This window comes from Emydura macquarii, unplaced genomic scaffold (genome assembly GCF_026122565.2).
Source record: "Emydura macquarii macquarii isolate MOO-44397 ecotype Brisbane River unplaced genomic scaffold, CSIRO-AGI_Emac_v2 contig_1230, whole genome shotgun sequence".
Classification (NCBI taxonomy): domain Eukaryota; kingdom Metazoa; phylum Chordata; order Testudines; family Chelidae; genus Emydura; species Emydura macquarii.
This window is the reverse complement of record NW_027131367.1, coordinates 5,432,566-5,453,201: the sequence shown is the minus strand read 5'-3', so window position 1 is coordinate 5,453,201 and position 20,636 is coordinate 5,432,566. Positions and strand designations below refer to the sequence as shown.

The window sequence follows — 20,636 nt, the reverse complement described above, 5'->3', positions numbered from 1 at the left end:
GGTTCCATTGTCAGCATAGATAATCCACCTCCCCAAGAGACAGCAGCTAGATCGATGGAAGAATTCTTCTGTTGACCTAGTTCCGTCTACCTGGGGATTTAGGTCAGTTTAACCATGATACTCAGGGGTGTGGATATTTCACACCCCTGACTGACGTAGTTAAATCGACCTAATTTTCTAGCATAGACCAGGCCTGAATCTCTTACGGCTGCATTAAAATTCAGGCGGCGGCACAGTTAAATAACAAGCTTCCCCGATAACCCCAGAGAAAAGTTGCTTTAAGCAAAGCACAGGCTGGAGTGAACCACACGGCTAATGAACAGCTAAAGTCCAAAAGGTCACCTCTAAAGCAAAGCACACCTGACAAAACAAATATCCCACTGCAAGAGTAAATGAGAGCTGCTCTGACCTTTCGTAGGCTGGCCAGCAATGAAGGCCCCGTCTCAGAAAAGCGGTCTTGCCGGGATCATTATCATTGCCTAGAAAAGACCGAGTAGTTCTAGTTTTGCTCTTAAATCAACAGCAGCATGTCAATCAGCAGAGGAAGAAGAAATGAACGCTGCTCCAGGCAGAGGAAACGGTAGCTAAAGTTAATGTGCTGCCGTCTCACTGTTTTCCTGGTGAGTTCTTTGGTCCTGTGGTTGCAGGAAGGTCAAAATCCAGAGCACGATGAAACAAAACAAAACAAAGCAAGGAAGGCATGCAAAAGGATGTGGCTTTTGATATTCAGAAGCTTCTTTTCAAATGACATGATTCACTTAAGGGTCATTTTTCTGCAAAGAGCAGCTAAATGATGGAACCTGGCTAGTTCCCGCACGTCGGGGCTTGTATCCTGCAAGGAGCATGTGTCTGGCTCTGTCCTGACATGCACCTCTTCTATACCTCACTTTAGTTCTGTGCAATCAAAAACCCACAGCACGTGACCTTTCTACAGCATCTTCCGGTGAGGATCACAACACATTTTATGAACAATAGATAATAGCACCAACAGGCTCCCCCAGTCAAGATGGGTGCGCCAATGTGCTTGGGGCTGTACAACCACATAGCACTAGAAAGCCTTTGCTCCAAAGAGCTCGACTTTGCCAAGGGTGAGAGAAAGGAGGTCTGACTATTCTCAGTGTACAGATGTGGAACTGAGACACGGAAAGATTAAGTGACTTACTCTAGGCCACATAGGAAATCTGTGGCAGAGCCAACCTCTTCTAACACCTACTTGTGTGCTTTAATCTCAAGCCCATCCGTGTTCTCTTGCAACGCACTCTTCCCCTCTAGAAAAGGGGGAGGCCCGGTGGTACGATGCATGATGAATAAAGCAGCATCAGCAAAAAGAATCTGCAGGAAATGTGCAAAGCCTTGTGCTGCGTTTATGTCTGGCAACCCAGGCTTATGGTCAACCAGTCTGGTGAATGGCATAACTGACACGCCCATTCACCCCAAATTCTGAACCTTTCTGAAGGTTGCACAGCGCTTCATCTTTTGTTTCCATCTCACGTGTTTCAGTGGGAAGTGGAGGCGGAAATACAAGGGCTAAAATAGCACCAAAGAGGCTAATTCTGTTATATTTCCAACTCAGCTGAGTCCAAGTAGGGCAGCAAAGTTTGCTTTTCAGGTTTCCAATGCTGGGCCGACCTGGATAGAGTCTGGCTAAGCATGCAGTCCCTTCAGCGCTCGTGGGCACAGACCTGAACCAGGGGCACTTCACTTAAACCCCTAGCAGTGATCCCCAAGAATTGTAAAACATTTTCCACCTCGTCTGCAGTCATCTTCTCAAGGCAGTTGCAGTCTGTGCGGGCTTTGCAAAAACAGACACCAAGTAGAATGCCCTGCATTAATGAGCTACTGTCGTGAAAGAGTTTTCTAGTATAATGTAAGGAGGGAGGTAATACCAAGTTCAACACAAGCAGCTGCAGCAGAAATAGAGCTTGTTAATATGCAGGAAGCATCACTGAAATCTTAGTAAATTATATCCCAGGCTAAGCTAGTCATTAAAGTCCCATGGGGGAATTTCAGGATAGGTACGTCAGCCTAGGAGATAGGTAGAAAATTATAGTAATTTGAGTTACTTTTAAAAGAGGAGTGTGGCTTAGCTCATGAATCTGAATCTTAGTGTCTTGTGGTGTAAGTCAGTGTGCAATGAATGTTTCCATTTACGAATACAAGCTCACACTAATTCAGCTGGGGCTCAGACAGTTCCACATCACAACATTTCACTGATGATCTCCCCCTGACATACTACATGAGATTTTGCTGGGAATTTTTCATGACATCCCTTCCCCCCCCCCATTTACTCTTGGGTCACATTTCTATCTTCATGTCACCCATACAGGTGTCTCTGAAATGGACTCGTTCACCCACCCTGTGCAAAAGCCACTCTGCAGGGAATGTTTCTTCCTGACCTCAGTGGTCTTCAATGTATGCTCTGAAGCATGAGGCTTGAAAGCCCTTTTAATTTGCATCCCAGCCAGGTAATGGCAGAGGCTGTTCTTATTCACATAAATGTCTAATCTTTTTATGAAAATTGGTCAGGGAACAAGTTTAATTGGCAGCCAGATAAGCCCCAGCTGTTTCTGCAAATTTGACATTAACCCGCACCTACCTAAGGTGCTGCAATACTACATGAGAGATGTAGATCAGGAGCTTCATGCCCCTAATCAACTATGGGCTGGGCTCTCTGGTCAGAATTATAGTGGAAGACACTATGATTTTATGTAGATAACCAAGTATCAACATTTTGTAAACTACAGGGAGTTTTTTGCTCATATGGCAACATTTAGCCTTAATTGGAGACATAATTAACCCAGTAACTTTCAGCATGCATAGTAACTACCAGAGAATTACCATGAATGCAAGAATTCCCTGAAAATAAAGTGATGCTCAATCTTTCTTTGGCTGGCTCTGATTTCTCCCATTATATTCAAGATTTCATTTCAAGTGCTAAGGCAGGCTTCAGGCATCATTTGAGATGCAAAAATGATAGTGGTTTGGTTCGATCTCAGAAGTTTGGGTTTTTCAAAATTGAGAGGGACACAGACTTGAACCACACAGATCAGAACTTCCAAAGACCGTCCAAGGTTGGAGAGATGATTTCCCTTTTGCCCATCACAAAATCCCATGTTAGTTGCTATATTGTCATTATTAAATGTAGAAATGTCACCGTTTTCAAACCAAAGTACACAAATACTCTTTTTCAATGACTTTATGTGTGTATCAAAGAGGAATTTAGACGTCAAAGGGATTGTTTAAAACAATGTTTCAGGGTCTAATACTAAAAAGACAAAGCACACTGCTCTAGAAATGGAATCCAGGCATTCTCTTTCAGAAGGCGTCAGCACTTAGCATCTATTACAGGCTAACAGAGACCGTTACTGTGGGAACTGGGAGGGAAACCGGCAACTTTTAGCCTTTTTACTGTGGGAGAGGCTAGCTCTGGCAGGTTTAACCAAGGGGGGAAGCATAGGGGTTTTCATGTGGACTGATGACTTTTTTCTCTCACTCAGGCTGGGCTGTTCTATCTTCTCACCATCCAGTTCTGGGAAGGTTAACGGTAAAGACCTTAAGTCCGACTCAGTGGTGCAGACTATACCCTGGCTCAGCATCCGTGGGCTCATGGGTAAGTCCTGAGGTAAAGTTAGTTTCTGCATCTCCTAAGACAGAAATAGTTCAGAAAGATGCATAATAAACACACAGGCCAGCCTCGAGAAATACATCACATCACATGCATTTCTATAGCATCCATCATTTTAGCATGTGCGTGTATGTGTCAGGATTTTGTCTTAGGGTCTGTGGATGGGGTGGTTCTCTAATTACAGCCAGTTTCAGGGTTGAATCTCTCTGGATTTAATTTGATTCCAGTGAAATTATTTCCTTGGTTCCAACAATCTATGTACAAACATTTAATGACATTAATGACTGTAGCGATGAATTTCTAAATATTCCAGCTAAGGAGTACTGCATTTCTAGGTGCCAGGTTTTATGTCTGACTTGTACATGTACTGAGAATTGTGCGATGTATGTGTTTTGAAAAATGCATATTTCATATCTGTAAGGACAAGCATTTCTGTTATGATACATACAAATGTAATACACTTCCAATACACCAGAGGTAGTGCGGTCTAGTGGCTGGAGCTCCTGGCTGGGAACTAAGATTTCTAATCTTTGTTTTGCCACTAACTCACTATGGGCAAATCACAGAATATCTTTGCGCTTCAACTTTCCTATCCATAAAAATGAGAACTACACTATTTACCTATCTGCCTCACGGAGTTATTTTTGGATTAATTACGTGATATTTACACAACATTTAGCAGGCACGTACTGTTCACATTTGCAAAGTATTGTCATTATTATTTCATAATTATATTAAAGATTGTGAGGTGCTCAGTTAGCATGATAATGGGGGCCCCATAGCTAGATACATTTTGAACATGAAAAATGTATCTAAGTTAAACAAGTATTTGAAGAAATCCCTGAAAGAATGCAGATCCTCTTTGAAAGGAGTGCAGCCATCTCAAATTTGACTCCACATTTAATTCTTGTAAAAGCAAGCTTTTAACCCAAGGGAGGATCAAGAAAAATGTTCCCACGACATTTTTAAAAACAAATTCAAATGTAAGCTATTATTTTTAAGAAATCAATATCCCCCCAGGGCTCCTTTGCAAATAGAACTCATAATAGCACTGACAGTGTGAAAGCTGATGCTAAACGAAAGTGAAAGGGAGGCTTTTCATTTTCATTCTCCAAGAAGTAAACAAACAGAAAAAAAATTAAATACAGGGTTTTTTTAAAAAATTGATTTTTAAAATTCTTTCCATTTTAATTTTCGACCTGGTTATTAGAAAGGTAGGTGGCGTGACTTTGCTACCGTTTATGATTTTTAAAAATGATGCTAGCCCATTAACAAACAGCTAGGTGATTTACTTCCTTAATCCTTTTGTAGGGACATTTATGGCAAAAATATTAACCCTTACAGGAAAAGCCACAAGGAAAATGTAATGAAAACAAACAGCTTGTTCACCAGGAGTCATTGATCTGGCTGATTCTGAAAATGCTGTTGGAACAGTTCCTGGCAGGACGGGTTTCTGGACCTTGGCGACTGGGGGACCGTTTTAATGTGAAACTACCCAAAGGGAAGGACTCTTACCGGAGTTGCTAGTGCATGGAAAGGTGAACAGAGTGTCCCAAACCGGTTGAAGGTGTTAGCATTGATAGCCCCAAACACACGCCGACGGGCTTTCCTTCCTGTTATTCTTTTCACCAGGTCATCTTCCAGGTGGTGTCTGAAAAGGCTCTGGCACTGCAGAGGGAAAAGAAAAAACTGGTTCGCGATGGCAGTGATGTCATCAGACTCACACAAAGAAGGTCTCCCTTTTCGGACTGAGGGAACAGTGATTCACGTTGGAAACATCAAAATCCACCTCCATAGCTGCCCTGTTCCTAAAGCTCAGAAGCCGAGGGCATCCATATCACTTAAAGGAAATGCAGGGCAATGGTTTAATAACATCAGGAGATCCCCTTCCCAAAGGAGGGGCAAATTACAGCTCATCTTCAGTGGATAAAGTGTAAAACTGACAGGCGATTCTATGGCTGATTAGTTTCCAAAAACTCCAACCTATGCCAGGCACTGGAGAGAAATAAACACAACCCATGGCTCCTGCCCCAAAGCGTTTACACTCCTGTGTTCATGCAGAATCCCACTGATGGCAGTGGGGTTCCATGTGGACATCTGCATGGAGCTCAGTGCAGGCTCCAACAGACAGATGAGAGTGGAGAGAATGGACAAGGTGACAGCAGGATTAATGGATTATAAGGCCGGAAGGGATCATCTATTCTGACCTCCTGTATAACACCAACCATCTGAGTTGCTCAGTAAGTCATGGAACAGCTCAACGGTTCCCCCAAGTGTTTTTGGTTCTGTTAATCATTCTTTTCTCTGCTCGCTTCTCGCATCCTGCCCAGCAGAAGGAAAAATTGAGGAGGGAACTGAAAATGGTGAGGGATGTGGCAAGGTAAACTGGTTTTGGGAGGATGTTCCAAACTTAAGAGGCAGCATTGAAAAAGGAAGAGACACCTGGTGGTTTGTCACTGGTTTTAGAGAAATGACACAGACTTTCTTTCTAGTGGTGTGACTTCTAGTGACTGTGACAGTTCTGGACTGATGGCCAGGGAGATGGTAATTTCTTTATATCCACAGAAGAGGTGGTACATGCTTCCCCCACCCTTGCACTTCAGCCCTGGCCTGGAGAGAGCATTCCTCCAAGAGTGAGAGGACAGTTCACAGTCTCCTTGGCCCCTGCAGTCCCTGGCCATTTTACTAAGAATGCCAAGAAAATTGCAAATTAGTGCTGGTGGAAATATGTCCACTGGGAAATGGATTGACTTGACCCAAGCTACAGAGCAGGCTTTGGCTGGGAGTAATTTCAATCACTAGGGGTGTGGGCTAATTCCATTGCTCGTGACCCTTTATAGAGTGGCTGGAACAAACTACCAAGGGACATGGTGGATTCTCCGTCTCTTCAAGTCTTCATATCAAGACTGGCTGCCTTTCTGCAAAATATGCTATAGTTAAATGCAAGTTATTGACCTGTGATATACGGGACATCAAACCAAATGGTTGAATGCTCCCTTCTGGCCTTAAAATCTGTGAATCTATGAATTACCAACCCTCTGTGCCACCCAAACACCTTGAAAATTCACATTTCACAATAGCGTTTACCACCTAAAGAAGAGGTACTGAAGAACAAAGAATGGAGCATTCATTATCAGACTTTGAGAGTATGGTTATCTGCCTTTTCCTGTTAAGTATAGTTCAGCTCTGCTGCCTTGCCCAGGAATAAAAGCCACTGGCTATTACATTAAGAAGTCATCCATTATTATTGAGAAAACACCCTTCAACAGTCTGTTTGCTCTTGGGTTTGCAATAGATTGGAGTGCTCTGCATAATCCGCAAAATGTTGCCTGTGCATTACTTTTTTTGGCTTGCCTTTCTGAACAATCCCCAGTGCCGTATCACTTTGTGCGCCTTTTAATTAATCTGCGCGCATGGCAGATTCTCTTATCTTAAGCTGCAGGGTTTTACTCTTCAGTGGAACGGCGGAGTGTCAAGGTTAGAGCTAGATGAAAGATCGCTCAGCCTCACCTCGTGTTTCCTTTGATTTGAGGTGCTGGTTAACAATTGTGGAGTAGTCAGACGGCTTTGCACTGCATCCTCGGCAGAAATCTGGCTGGGGGATGCGGATTGATGGGCACCATCAGCCCATGGTAATTGGGACTCTGTAGAGAGAGATTAGGATTGGCAGAGGGCACTGTACTGTAGAACATGGCATACTACATAATATTTCTTAAAGGCATTGGCAGTTCTGTCTGATTCTTCTTAAGTGGAATCCCAGCAAAGCAAGGGAAAATTGAGCAGGGACCACACACACTCAGTGCTAAACGCATCACACCTTTTTATTATATGTGGATTTATCTTCCTAGCACTGTCACGACCTGATAAGCATCACCAGACCCTCATTTTCACAGCTGACTCATTGGCTTCTGGGACATCTGTCTAATTGCCATAGGTGGGGAAGGCTCTGCATGTGTTAAAATTGCTTCGAGCACTTATCAACCTAATTAAGAAAGGAAACAGCCTGTTTGTGTCGAACATGTAGTCAAACTCCGCCTGGCTTGTTCAAAGATGATTTGATCGTATTAGTTCTTTGCATACGTGCCAAATGATAGCTTCATTATCACAGCTGCTCCCCCCTCCCAATCCCAGCCCCCTTCATGCATTTGAAAAGTTTTACAGTTTAAATGCATGTGTGGGCATTTACAAATGGGAAGGTTTGTTTCTGCAGCCAGGCGGCAGAAGGTTTGTTTCTGCAGCCAGCGTGATCAGACGCTGAGGTTTGATGGGCAGAGCCAGTGCTCAGCTGGGAGATAAAGGCACGCACGTGCCATGGGAAGCAGTGATGCTAATGATTCAATAAGTGTCTTTGTTCTTTCTGGGTTGATACTGATCCAACCCCCCCCCCAGCAGGTTAAGGATCATTGTATAGACAGAGGTCAATAATGATTCCATTTCAGTTTTTGACAGAGGAGGGGTTTTAGCCCCCATCATCTGACAATTGCTTTCTGTCTATTTAAACAACCATTCCAACGGGAAAGCACGCTGCTTCATTGCCTGTCCAAACCCATGCAGTGGGCTTTTGGCCCTGCAAGAGATACTGCATTTCAACCCAGGAGTGGCTGCACTTTGGTAACAGTTGAAGTGATACCAGCCCAGAAATCAGAGAATCAGAGAAGAGTAGAGTTGGAAGGGACCTCAGGAGGTCATGTACTCCCACCCCCTGCTCAAAGCAGGACCGACCCCAACTAAATCATCCCAGCCAGGGCTTTGTCAAGCCGGACCTTAAAAACCAACAGGAGCCTGTCCACTTCAATGACTCAGAGTCCTGCTTAGCAGCTCCAGGGTAGACAGAGCCTCAGAACCATGAAAGGGACAGGGAGCCTACTGATGTCACTGGGAGGTGTGCAGGAGCAGATACACAGGCATCCTGGGCCTTTGGTTTCCTTCCCTGACCCCTGAGTGCATAGAAGCAGACAAAGAGGCAGACACAGCAAGGTGACTTCAGAGGGTGCCGGGGGAGGCGGGGGTCAGAGATAATTCGTACTGTGGAGCATGTAAAAATGCTGGCAGCCTCTGATCGCCCGGTCCATGCTTGGAAGGTAGGATCTGGAAAGAGATAATTATGCAGCAGTGTCTGTTTGAACAAGGGAATTAGATATTTCCCCATTTGATTCCTCATCTCTGGCACTTGTGAGTTTTAAGCAATCTGCTAGGCAGGGAAAAGGATTCTTCTGCATCGCCGGAGCTCAGCGCTGTCTAGATTTAAAAATACAGCAGCGCACACCGCCCTTCCTTGTACGCCTGCCCTGCCTTTCTCAGCATTTCCTATACATGGAAGCTGAGAGCCCCTCACTTTGCCAAAGTTTCAGTCACGCTAATGAGCCCCTGGTTCCTGTAGCCTTTGGCAATTTGTCCTGCTAAACCAGTGAACTCACAGCAGGTGGTTAGCAAAGTTCATTTCCAAAACCACATCCGTCCGTAAAAATCATCCTTCACTTCCCATTATGGAATGACGGCATCTCCCTTCAGGTGGACGGAGACGTAGAGAGAGAAGCTTGGAGCAGGACATTCCTGGTGGGGGTGCTTCACATTAATTACACTACAGGGGTAAAGCTTTCTACTGGCATGTCAGGCCAAATTGCTGCCTAAATCCTGTTAGAAAGGAGACATCTATTCTAGCTTGGAAGCTATAGAAAACCAGCTATGTCCAGAGACCGGAGGTTGTGACTGTCCTTAATAACCTGCTCTCTCTCGCTTATTTCCTTTCCAGCTTCTTGATTGCATGTTGAGAGATCTTTGGTTCTACAAAGTTGGTTACCCTTAAGGGAGTTAAGATTTCTTCATGTGCTGAGGTGTTTTTTTTTTCTTTTGGGTAGAGTTTCTCACATGAATAGTTAGCTTTTAACTCTGTGGTTTTTCATTGAAGGCCACAAGGAATGGGACCTGGTTGCCCCTGTGTTTCTGAGTGCAGCCCAAGTGAAGATTGTTTATAATGAGAGGGCACAGGGTTGGCCTAACCCTATGATCTAAATAACTCTTTAAAACCCGGTTTCTTTCCCAGACATGCGCTCTCCACATCCCTCATGACGTGGCTCAGCCTGCACCCTTCAGTGCTGATAGGAGGCATTTTCTAATTGCCAGGTGCTACTCTTGTCACCCCTATAAAGTATAGCAAATCCAAGACGCATCCATCCCCTGCTGGCCTGGGTAATGGGCTGGTGAACAGGTTTGTATCAATGCTGTTCTTTACCGGATGGACTCTCAGACCTGCTCCAGTATCAGCTCATTTCACCCTCTGGCTATCTTAGGTACTTATATAGCCCTCCTAGGACTTCACAGGTATTAATAAAAACAACGAGAGACTTGTAGCACCTTAAAGACTAACACATTTCTGCGGGCATAGGCTTTCATGGGTCAGATGCAGGGGGTTGCAGCCCATGAAAGCTTATGCCTGCAGAAATGTGTTAGTCTTTAAGATGCTACAGGCCTCTCGTTGTTTTTGCTGTATATAGACAAACACGGCTACCCTTCTGGAACAGTTATCAATGAATTTTTATCTCAAAACACTCTGTGAGGTAGGCAAATAATATCCCCATTTTTAGAGATGGGGAACTCAGCATTGTGGTAGGTGGAGTGACTTGCCCCATGTGACACACCGTGAGTCTTCAGCTGAGCCAGGAATTGAACCAATGTCTTTTGAGGCCCAGTCCAGAACGCTAACTATTAGGCCCTTCTTCCCTCTAGTCACACAACCCCTGGAGGGATATAACCAAAACTAACACTACAGAGAATTTAGTTTGCATAACAGAGGCCTCTGGTTTTGAAGTTCAAGTTGTTAGTAGAAGCCATGGAGTGTCCTGTTGTTGAAACTGAGAGGTTGGAAAAAGAAAGCAAATCGATGAAAAACTGCAGGAATCCACGTTAGGGTAGATAATGTGGCAGCTTGAACTGTAACTTCAAAAACACAAATGTCACACATGAATGGGAATGCACGTGTGTTCATCTAAGGTGATGTGTTCAGTGACAGACATGCCAGGACACCTACCGGCAGTTAAAACGTTTAGCAAATGGAATAGACCACAAATGCTTGACTGGCGCTAAGCCAACCTCATGTAAAGAGTGCAGGAGTAAAGCAGTAATCCCACCGTCTTCCATTCCACAGCACCTGCCATCTGAGGATCTGACACCACTTAACAGACACTCATTAATTCAGTTACCCCTGGAAGGTGAGTTTTACACATGGGGAAGCTGAAGAACAGAATGTCAGTCACGTAAGAAGTCTACGGCAGAACCAAGGAGGAACCCAGGAGTCCTGCCTCCAAGTTTCCTGCTCTAGCGGCTACACAACAGGTCACCTGGTACCTAAGGGCTTCATCTAAAGCACAATGGAGTCCATGGAAAGGGTCAGTGTTCAAGATTTGGATATGGAAACACGTCCAGATATAAAGTGTTGCAGTGTATTGTGAGCTGTACAAAGCAGCACAATGCCAGATTTCTCGGTCCTCCCAGACAGCTGAAATAGATTTTACGTTTGACAAAAAGAGTCTGATATAGGGTCTTCCAAACAGCCCTGTGGATACAGCGCTGGTGTGTGTTGTAACAAACATGTCCATGAAGGCAGGGTTTGTGGTCAGCCCACTAAGCGCTGGATGCAAGCTGCTCCTAACTTGGAAGGGAAAATGCAGGAAGTCTGTGTCTAGGCTGAACAAATCGGAGCACATGCACCCGTTCGGCTTTGAATCTCTGAAGTCTTTGACTGGCCAGTAGCTCCTTCCAGGTGGTCACAACCTGCAGTCTTGTGGGTTGATTACTATAGGGCCATTTCAGTTCATACCCCGAGAGATCACATGGGCGCTGTTGGGTACGCACACTCCGCTCAGTTAGATAACTGCACAATTGTTATCAGCGCCATGAAATACATGGTTTGCTGGAGCAGATTGCATCATCAGCCCATCACCTCCAGCATCCCACCTTTGGCAGCTGCCGAAGCCTCAGAGCAAGGCAAATCGACCATTTAGGCCCTCACTCAGCAAAGCCACTTAAGCGCTTGCGTCATGCTAAGCATGTCCTTAAGTCCATCTCTATTCAGCACTTAAACATGTGCTTAACTTTAAGAATAGGCTTCAGTTCCATTGACTTCAATGGGATTTAAACACCTGCTTACGTGCTTTGCTGAGCGGGCACCTTAATGCATCCGGCCCATTATGTGATATTGACCATGGATGTGGGATTTCCTTCCTGAGTCCTGTGGTAGCAGGTGGCGTTATGAAGCTTGAGATTTAACTAGCCTGCTCTGACCATGCACATAGCAATAATGGTAATCAGATTATCTAGCCTTTTAAAAATGCAGCCACAGTATTTGACTCTCGGGTCCAGAAACCCAGAGTTTCATAGTGAACATATTTCTGCTCATTTGGGAAGATCTGAAAGTATTTCCATTGTGGGCGTTTGTTCAGTTTAGTGTATCCTGGGAGTCACTGTGCATTTTTTCCCTCTCTCTCTCTCTCCACTCCTTGGCTAAGAAGTTTCTGGGCAGTGTTGATTTTTTCCTTAGTGTGTTTTTAGTTAGCTTTTTTTGTAGGTACCCAAAGATCTTTGGGTGTTGGCACCACATGCATGAGATTATTTTATTATTATTTCTCACAGTTCTGAATGCGACTCTCTTTACTGCAGGGCCCCTAATGGTTTGCACATATTCCTGGCACCCACATTTTGCAAAATGAACGGAAACCTTGCAGCTGTGCATTCCTTAAGTGAAAAAGGCAGTCCGGTTCCAGTTTGTTTCTCAGCAATAAGTCAAGCCTGTGCGATCTATGGAACAGCTTGGCAGCCACGTAAAACTGTCTGTCTGTTAGAACAATCTGTTGCTAACCTACTCTGGGTCCTGCCCTGAAGACCTGACTCCAGTAAAACTCCTTCCCCCCATATTTGCCCATTGGCTTCATTGGGCGTTTTGACTGTGTGAAGACTTCAAGATGGGAGCCTTAGAGGTTATAAAATGCACTTCTGACTCCTTGAAAATGACAACTTATTTTACTCAGCTATTGCAGAGCATTAGGATCATTTTAAAGAGACGGCAAATAAGCAGCGCACTGGGATTTGGATGAAGCAATGAATTCAGCTCTAACTAGGTATATATTTCTCCCTGGAACCTAATTAAAATACTTTAATATCCATCTTTCATCACCTTTTATGGAGCTTGATGACAAATAACGAGTCACTCTATTTTATAATTGCATAAATGTTAACTTATTTCAATAGCTATAAAAGACGCACATTTGGGGTCAGTTCCTCAGCTTTCCATCGGGCTACAGACTGCACAGAACAACCAGGAACCTGGCCTGGACAGGCAGTGGGAGATTCCCAAGGAGACACAGCAGCATCTCCCAAAATGCGGATTGTGCTGGGCTAGCTGGGGGCAGAGGGCCATAGAAGGATGCTGTAACTCGGGCTCGCTGCAAGGGGATCAGTCGATGACATTTTCCTGAAAGGGGGAGGGCATCAGCCTTCAAAAGTCTGCGACGCGCTGGCATGGGGGAAAGGCAGCCTGGCTGGAATGGGGGAAAGTGGGAGAAGGGGCAGAGGGCAGTGCACTATGTTCTAGCTGATCTTCGTCTGTGTAATGGCCCTTAAGGGCTCATTACAAACCAGCTTGTGCAAGAGTGGCCCTTAGGCTGTTCTAACTCGCGCTGGGGGCTGGTTTAGGTCCTGGCTGCCCTGGTGTATTGCAGACATCTTTGCCTCCGGCTGTGTCAGTTGCACAGAGAGTACAGCGTGAGGTCTCACTGTCCAGCTGGAAGAGCGGAGGCTAAGGGCTAGCTCTTGAGAATATGCTCCTGATTCTTAAGGTGGGTCCCTAATTCTGGTAAAGACTTACCCTGCAGTTGCTCTCTCTGCTCCACTGTACTTTCCCCATTGATCTCCTGGTTTACCTTCTCCTCTGTCTCTCCCTCCACGTTTCTGATGGGCTTCCCTGAACTGAACAGCAGCCCGTCAGTATATGCCGGCTGCTTGGTTGGCGTGCGTTTTTTCCTGATTTCTTTTCTCTCACTCCAGGGGTCTCTGATAAAAAGAAAAAAAGTAAAATAAAAAGGTGCAATGGCTAGAGTGGGTTAAATGTCTTTAACCAAAACCAGGCTTGATCATATGCAGCCAGAGAAAATCTTAAACACGAACCTTAATGGATCAGAATCATCTTACCTACAAAGGGTGTGGTTAGTTCCATTACAGGAGATGTTGGGAACAGGAAGCTACTGTTGAGAATAACCTTGGATTGGGAAGAGGGTTGGATTACAGCACTTGACCTGATGGCTTTTTCCATCCCTAATTTCTGTGATTCACACCGCGGTCACAGATAGTCATATTAACCCTGCTTCCATAGAAGGGAAAGACAAAGCACCAATTGACTTGAGTGGTGCTGGATGCCATAAAGAGTTTATAAACATTATAGCTATCTCACATGTTATTCCACATGGTAGCAAGGTATTTGGCCATACTGTGGCAAGGATTCATAAAGGCAGAGCAGTGTGAAAAGAGGAAAAGTATCAACCCAGATGCATTAATGTTCTTTTGCAATATCATCCCAGGTCATTTCACACCCCGGAAAGTTCACTTTTCATTAAATGCATTGCAACTTTGAAAATTCAGCACAGCTTGACACGAAAATTCATCTTCACTAGAAAGAAACTTCAAATGGCCAAAACCAGAGGGCTTTGCTCAAAGATACTTTGATATGTTTTTCCCCCAATCTGGACTAGTTCCATGAAATCAAAACCAAATGTGAAAACCTCAAATACTGCGAATTTCACTGCAAATATGTCACATGGCCATAAGTAGCAGAGTAGCCAAAGCAGTAAGACTATAGAAGTAGACATTCAGCAGTTTAAGCTACTGAAGAGGTTAAAACCATGGCAGAAGAAGACAGTCCCAGCTCGATAATGAATTAGATTTATTGGTTGAGTTTTATGGACACTAGTCAGATAATGATGCCTTTGAACAACAGGAGCAATGCTGAGTCTAATCTTGATCTAAGACTAGTTTTAAAACTGGCCTATTAACCGCAATGGTGTTACATTTGGTTTATATTAAAGCTTACCGAATGCCTTCTCTTTCTATTGCATGTTTGTCTCTGCAAAACTGCAGAGGTGACCTACCTGCAATCCCCCAAGACACCCAATGGCTAGGAGAGAACAAAACGGAAGTGCATTCCCACAGGAAGTTAGCCAGTTCAAGGAGAGTTGAACAAACCTGACTTTCTGGAGTTTATTCTGTTGAGGAGATGGGTAACTTCTTCCAAGAAAGTCTTTGTGAAAGAAGAAGCTGAAAGCAGACTGTTCTCTCTGTTTAATATTCACATCTGTCCAAAGCTGTCCATTGGGATTATAGATAGCAAATAAAATAGACTAGAATAATGTATGGCCACTCATTTATCTTCGGAAAAGGACATTCCATGGGCCAAATTCACCACGGAGGCATAAAGCAGGCCCAACTCCAGTGAAGGCCATTGAGTTGAGCCCGCTGACGTCAGCAGCAATTTGAGCCCACAGAGCTTCCTGAGAGCCCGGAAGTCATGACAGGATCATACACTTTATCCGTTCCCACAGCCCTGAAAGTATGCAGGTTCTCCATCTGATAGTCATACGCTGCAGGCGAAATGACTGCACTTGCTGGGTGAGGCTAGCGGGCATAACACTCCTGACCCAGCATGACTCCATGGGTGGTTAGCTTGGTCCCTGGCCAAAACAGTGAGGTTGGAAGGAAGTATGTGGCTTCTCTTTGGTACTTTGTGGTTTGACCATCTGCAGGGAGCTTGAGTAGGCGAGCATCTCTCTCTTTCTGCCCACCCCCTCCTCCATGCCAGACCAACACAGACAAGAAGCAGTGATAGTCTCCATAGACGTAGAGGAAAGAACAATAAGGAAACAATTGCTGGATTGGAGGGGCTGATTTATGATGAAAGAGTTTGGCTGTTGTGGGATGAGATGATTATCTATAGTATCAGAGGTGTGCAAAAGGGTGGAGATGAGTGGAGGGCAGAACAATGGACAATGAGATGAAGGTCAGAAAAGGAACACTGAAGATATCAGTGGAGTCTTTCTGGCAGTGAGATTTTTTAAACAGTGGAAGAGCCTTTCATGGGATGTAGCAGAAGCCTCATCACTTAGAACTTGATGCTGGCAGGCAATTTTATTCTAGGAAACAGCTCTACCCCAGCAGGAGAAGCACTAGACAAATTAGATGAGTTTTTAATCTAATTTCGGTGATTAATCTGGAGATCATCATTGTAGGGGTTACAATCAGGGAAAAATGTTAAGTCAGTGTTTTCATTGGACGCCTAATTTTCTAGGGTAATCCATACGCTTCCTCTCCTGTCTCCCCCAGCTTTTGCTTTGGCCTAAAATGGACTCAGAGATGGCCAGAGAGAAATGTTTGCAAAATACAGTTTAGGGGAGCGGGGTGGGAGAAGTACATTTATGTCATTTTTAAGATGCAAGATTACAAAAGGCTTCAAAAATAGAAGCTTGTGGTTTCTGAAGCCATTTTGCACTCCCGGAAGTTGACGAGGCTCTGGGTTTCTGTTATTATTTAGACGCCCTTACATTTTGCAGGGCTATTTCTCTCTAGGGTGGGAATGTGTGGGTAGTGAAGCAGAGGGTATTTTGGGGGATAAAAAACCTAAGTTAAAAACGGCCTGGTGATTGAGTTTAGAAAAGTGCTTCTTGCGTGTGCAACCACTTTTATTTTTTAAAGAGCTAAAATTTGCTGAAGGTTTTGCGGCTGTGGGTCTGCAATACCAAAGCACAATAAAGCAAATGAGGGGAAACAATTGAAGCAGGAGACTCTTGCACCCAGATCCTGAAGAGCACACAAGATGGTATGTTGCACACGTCGTTTTGCATTTCTTGATTTACGTTGGCTCATATCTAGAACTAGGTGAAAGCTGGGAGTTTGGGTTTGTACAAGGGTCAGCCAAACCTTCGGGCGAGCTCAGTCTGGATTGGTTCAAAGTTGCTTAGATAAAGGTTCAGACAAACAAAGAGTTCTCTGCTGAACTCTGTGTACTCACAAACTCAGAAAGCAGCGATGGTCCAATATGCTGTGATCTGACGGCCATCATACTGATGCACCAAATTGAATTCTTGTGAGTATCTAGCTACACTTCAGATCACGTCTTCTGCACTGAAGGTTTCTCACCAAATCCTGCATGCTCAGAAGAGACTCCTATTCAGTAGCATCAGGGGTTGAGCAGCTTTTGACCTCTCATCTGTGTCCCTATTTGTGCCTAGCCTGCTCCTGATACATCCCAGGACAATTGCTGTGGATCTTATCCTCTCTGATTCGGCGTTGACTCAATGCCAGTCCAGCAAGTCAAGAGTGCTCTCATTTTTTTCCATTTCTTTCTTCCACCACTGGACAATTAAACGCTATCTTCCAGACACGGTCAAGCTCTGGTCTCAGTTATACTGCTGTGTAAATCCAGAGTGACTCTGTTCATTTCAGAGGGGTCACTCTGGATTTACACCAGTGTAACTGAGAGCAGCATCTGGTCCATAGTTTTGGTGGCATAGACACAAAAAAGTTGCTTCATCAGATTTTGTAAGAGAAATAACTGTGCTGCATTCTGCCAGTACTGCTGCCATGATGTGTGACAGTTTCCTGATGTTGCAGAGGCTTGCACTCACACGCTGGACAAATCTGTCTTTATCAGAGGTGACACAGTTATAGGAGAGGAGAGATCTTTAACTGCCAGGTTCACGTACTTATTAACTATTGACTCAGGTGTTCTCCATCCAACCTGAAGCTCTAAAAACACACAAACATTACAATTTCCCTTTTTTCCTGGTCCCAAAGTACATACTGACTTTTCTAAGAAATGTATTCCATTTGATATCCTCTTTACCCATTACTCCTTTCAAATGGAAGAAGAAGGACTTATTTAAACCTTCTTTGTTCAACTAATGCTTCCTTGTAAAACCTTAATATAGCTAGTAGCTAATTTGTTAGACTTTAAGGTGCTACAGGACTCTCATTTTTTTTTTAATATAGCTAGTTTTCCTCTTGGGTTAATTAATGTTTCATTAATCACCTGGAAAGGTCATGGATATTTATCAGTAATACAAGTGAGATGATTGTCTTCCAAAAATTATAATATCAGTAAAATAATTAGGCATTCTTGGTAAAAAGTAGACACAGATCTTTATTTACTCCCTTGCTGTGAGTAGAAATTAATTTTGTTCAGCTATGAAAGAGTTTATCTAAACCTCTTCATAGGGTAGATTTGTCCAGAGCTTCTTGGGTGTCATTTTTCCTATCTGATCTTTACCTTTGTGAACACAGTGTTTTTTTCTGGATGAAAAAATTGAATTTGTGGAAAGAAACTGAAAGAACTTTGATGACTTTGGTGAACATGGTTGATCTGAGTTCTCTGCTGTTTTCATGAACCGGGGGTAGATTGAAAAATCTGGCACTTTATGAAACACTGTTTTAACTTTGGCTATTAAGAAAAGTTCAAACCAAGTCATTTACAAAGCAGCTGATAGCTCTTTCAGAGCTCCCTTCTGCTTCAAATTAAAGGTCAGTGTTTATTGTCTTTGCCTCTAGTTCTCTGGCTTAGCATAATCCACTGACAAATCTTCAAAGACTTTAATTAGGAGCATTTGAAAGGTATGTTGGGTCTGTTGCTTACACATGCAAAATTATTTTAAAATATTTACTTGTACTACTTCCCTGTATGTTCCTCCCAGTTGCTGCTTTATCAGGGCTAGATTTATAGAGCGTCTGCCTTATTTTTGGAGAAGACTCTGAATGTAGATTATTCCAGGAATCAGCGACAGAAATACCGGAGGGGGCCATAGCTTCTTGGGTAAGGCCAGCAGTAGGCGGAACAAGAATTACTGAGGTCACTCGGTATGGGAGTATAGGAATTCCTGCGAGAATTTTAAATCAAAGCTCAAATCAGTGAAGCTCACGATGACGGCTTTGCCCATCCTGGTGTCAGGTGTCTTTCAGCTAGCTCGCAGTACTCTCTCCCAGCACTTGGCTGTGTCTGCACTGAGCTTCTCTGGCAAACATTCCCCTCTGCAGCGGGCACAGCTTCAGCTCTTTTCTTGTCGAGAGCCTAACTGTGTATATGGCTCCCACAGCCACTGGTGGTTTTAACGCAATGTCATTTTGACTTGCTCTGAGAGCAAGCGCGATCACCTCGCCAGCGCTTCCACTGCCGTTACCACTAGTAAAACACCACTGATGTGAGCAACAGCAGGAAATTTTTGCCAAAAAACCTTTGTGTGGACTTGAGCATCGGCAGTAACAGCAGAAGAGTAAAGGTGCCAAGGTGAGACTGCTTCCAGGGGGACATGTGTTACCAACTCTCACGATGGATTTCATGAATTTTTTTTGTTTTCCCTTAAAGCATCAGCTCCTGGAGTCATGTGATGACATCTTAATCTCAACCTTCATTAAAAAATAGTAAGTTTCCAGCCCTTGTGGTTTAGGAGAGGAGGTTGGAAATGTGAACCTTTAAAGGCACAAAAAGGCAAATTGAAAGAACCCCAAATCTACCATTTTAATAATCTCATGGTTGTTAAATCAAGCTCATGATTTGGCAGGGATGGAGGGCGGCCGGGGAAGGAGGGGGGTGTCACTCATGACTTTTAAATGCTTGGGTTTGACGATACTGAATTAGAAACACAGCATCTGATTTTAGTGAGAGTACGATCGACTCAGCTGAGTTGAACTGACGCTGGGTGATCAAACTGACACGAGAGAAGATTTTCTCACCTATTGCCCCCCGGAAAGCCTTCCTCAGCAAGTCGGCACATCTCTAGAGCATCCTCTCATTTACCGGCCATTACCTAAGCAGCTTCTTTAAGTAGGAGATTTTCCATATTAATCTTTTCGCGGCTCTCGCACACCCCCAGGAATGGTAGGGTGGGGTAGCTAAACCAGGAATGGTAGGGTGGGGTAGCTAAACCAGGAATGGTAGGGTGGGGTAGCTAAACCAGGAATGGTAGGGTGGGGTAGCTAAACCCTATAACCTTAAGTTAGGAAGTCATGCTCATGCCTTGGATACTTAGGCTAACTATCAAAACTATTGTTAAGCCCCCTGCTACCGCACACTGGAACCCATAGAGTTATCACTAAACAAATACAAACCCTACTCAGTGGGGACCACATCCTGAAAAAAATCTTTCCCGACGCCTCTCTTCTGGCCTTCAAACAATCCCCCAACAAGTTTCCCCATCAACTCAAAGGGGCAGCAGACCCTGCCCGAACAACAGATGCAAAACCTGCAGCCATATCCCCGCTGCTGCAATGATCAAAAGCGCCCCCGGCACACCTTTCAAGATCCATGGACTCCACAGGTGCCCATCACAATATATGGTGTACCTCATTCAGTGCTATGAATGCCCCAGTAACGACTAGGGTGGGTGAACCAGATAATCACTACGCTCTCAACTGAACTCACACAGAATGATACAAGACAAAAACGCCCTGTCACTGGTGGGGGAACACTTCACAAAATGATCACTCTACCACTGAGCTCAGTCCTTGTCCTCAAAGGAAACCTGCACAACACCTTCCAAAGACGAGCCTGGGAGCTTAAATTCATATCTTTGCTAAACCCTAAAAATCATGGTTGTAACAAAGACACCGGATTGATGGCTTTTCACAACAATCTTTTTGGTCATCTGACTGCAGGGGTGTTAATGGCCCACTTCACCTTGAATGGTCCTTTAACTGCTTATGCTAAACAATCTGTTCCACCCTGTATGTAGCTGTGACGCACTGAGGACCATCCCCAGACCCGAGGGAGAGCTGTGTGTAGCCCGGAAGTTTGTCTCTTTCACCAACAGAAATTGGTCCAGTAAAAGAGAGCCCCTCACCCACCTTGTCGATCAAATATCAAAACTACCAACAGGCCCACTATTGCCAAGCCTACCGCAGCTGTCATGCAGATTCCCTATGTGCATTACGGCTCGAATAACTTTCCTATCTTAAAGCCTTTTAAGATGCCTTAGCACAGGAT

At 44.3% G+C, this 20,636-nt stretch overlaps 1 protein-coding gene across 1 annotated transcript in view; it reads right to left on the bottom strand.

The window, feature by feature from the left end:
* Window positions 1-3,205: 3,205 nt before the first annotated feature.
* LOC137152592 (cilia- and flagella-associated protein 337-like) overlaps window positions 3,206-20,636 on the bottom strand; it is a 46,818-nt gene continuing 29,387 nt past the window's right edge. Inside the window, exons 17-20 of the mRNA XM_067547305.1 lie at window positions 13,485-13,669; window positions 7,136-7,269; window positions 5,141-5,293; window positions 3,206-3,644 (exon numbers count right to left, since the gene is read on the bottom strand). Coding sequence (XP_067403406.1) covers window positions 3,363-3,644; window positions 5,141-5,293; window positions 7,136-7,269; window positions 13,485-13,669 — 754 coding nt within the window. The 3' untranslated portion in view covers window positions 3,206-3,362. The remainder of the gene's footprint in view (window positions 3,645-5,140; window positions 5,294-7,135; window positions 7,270-13,484; window positions 13,670-20,636) is intronic.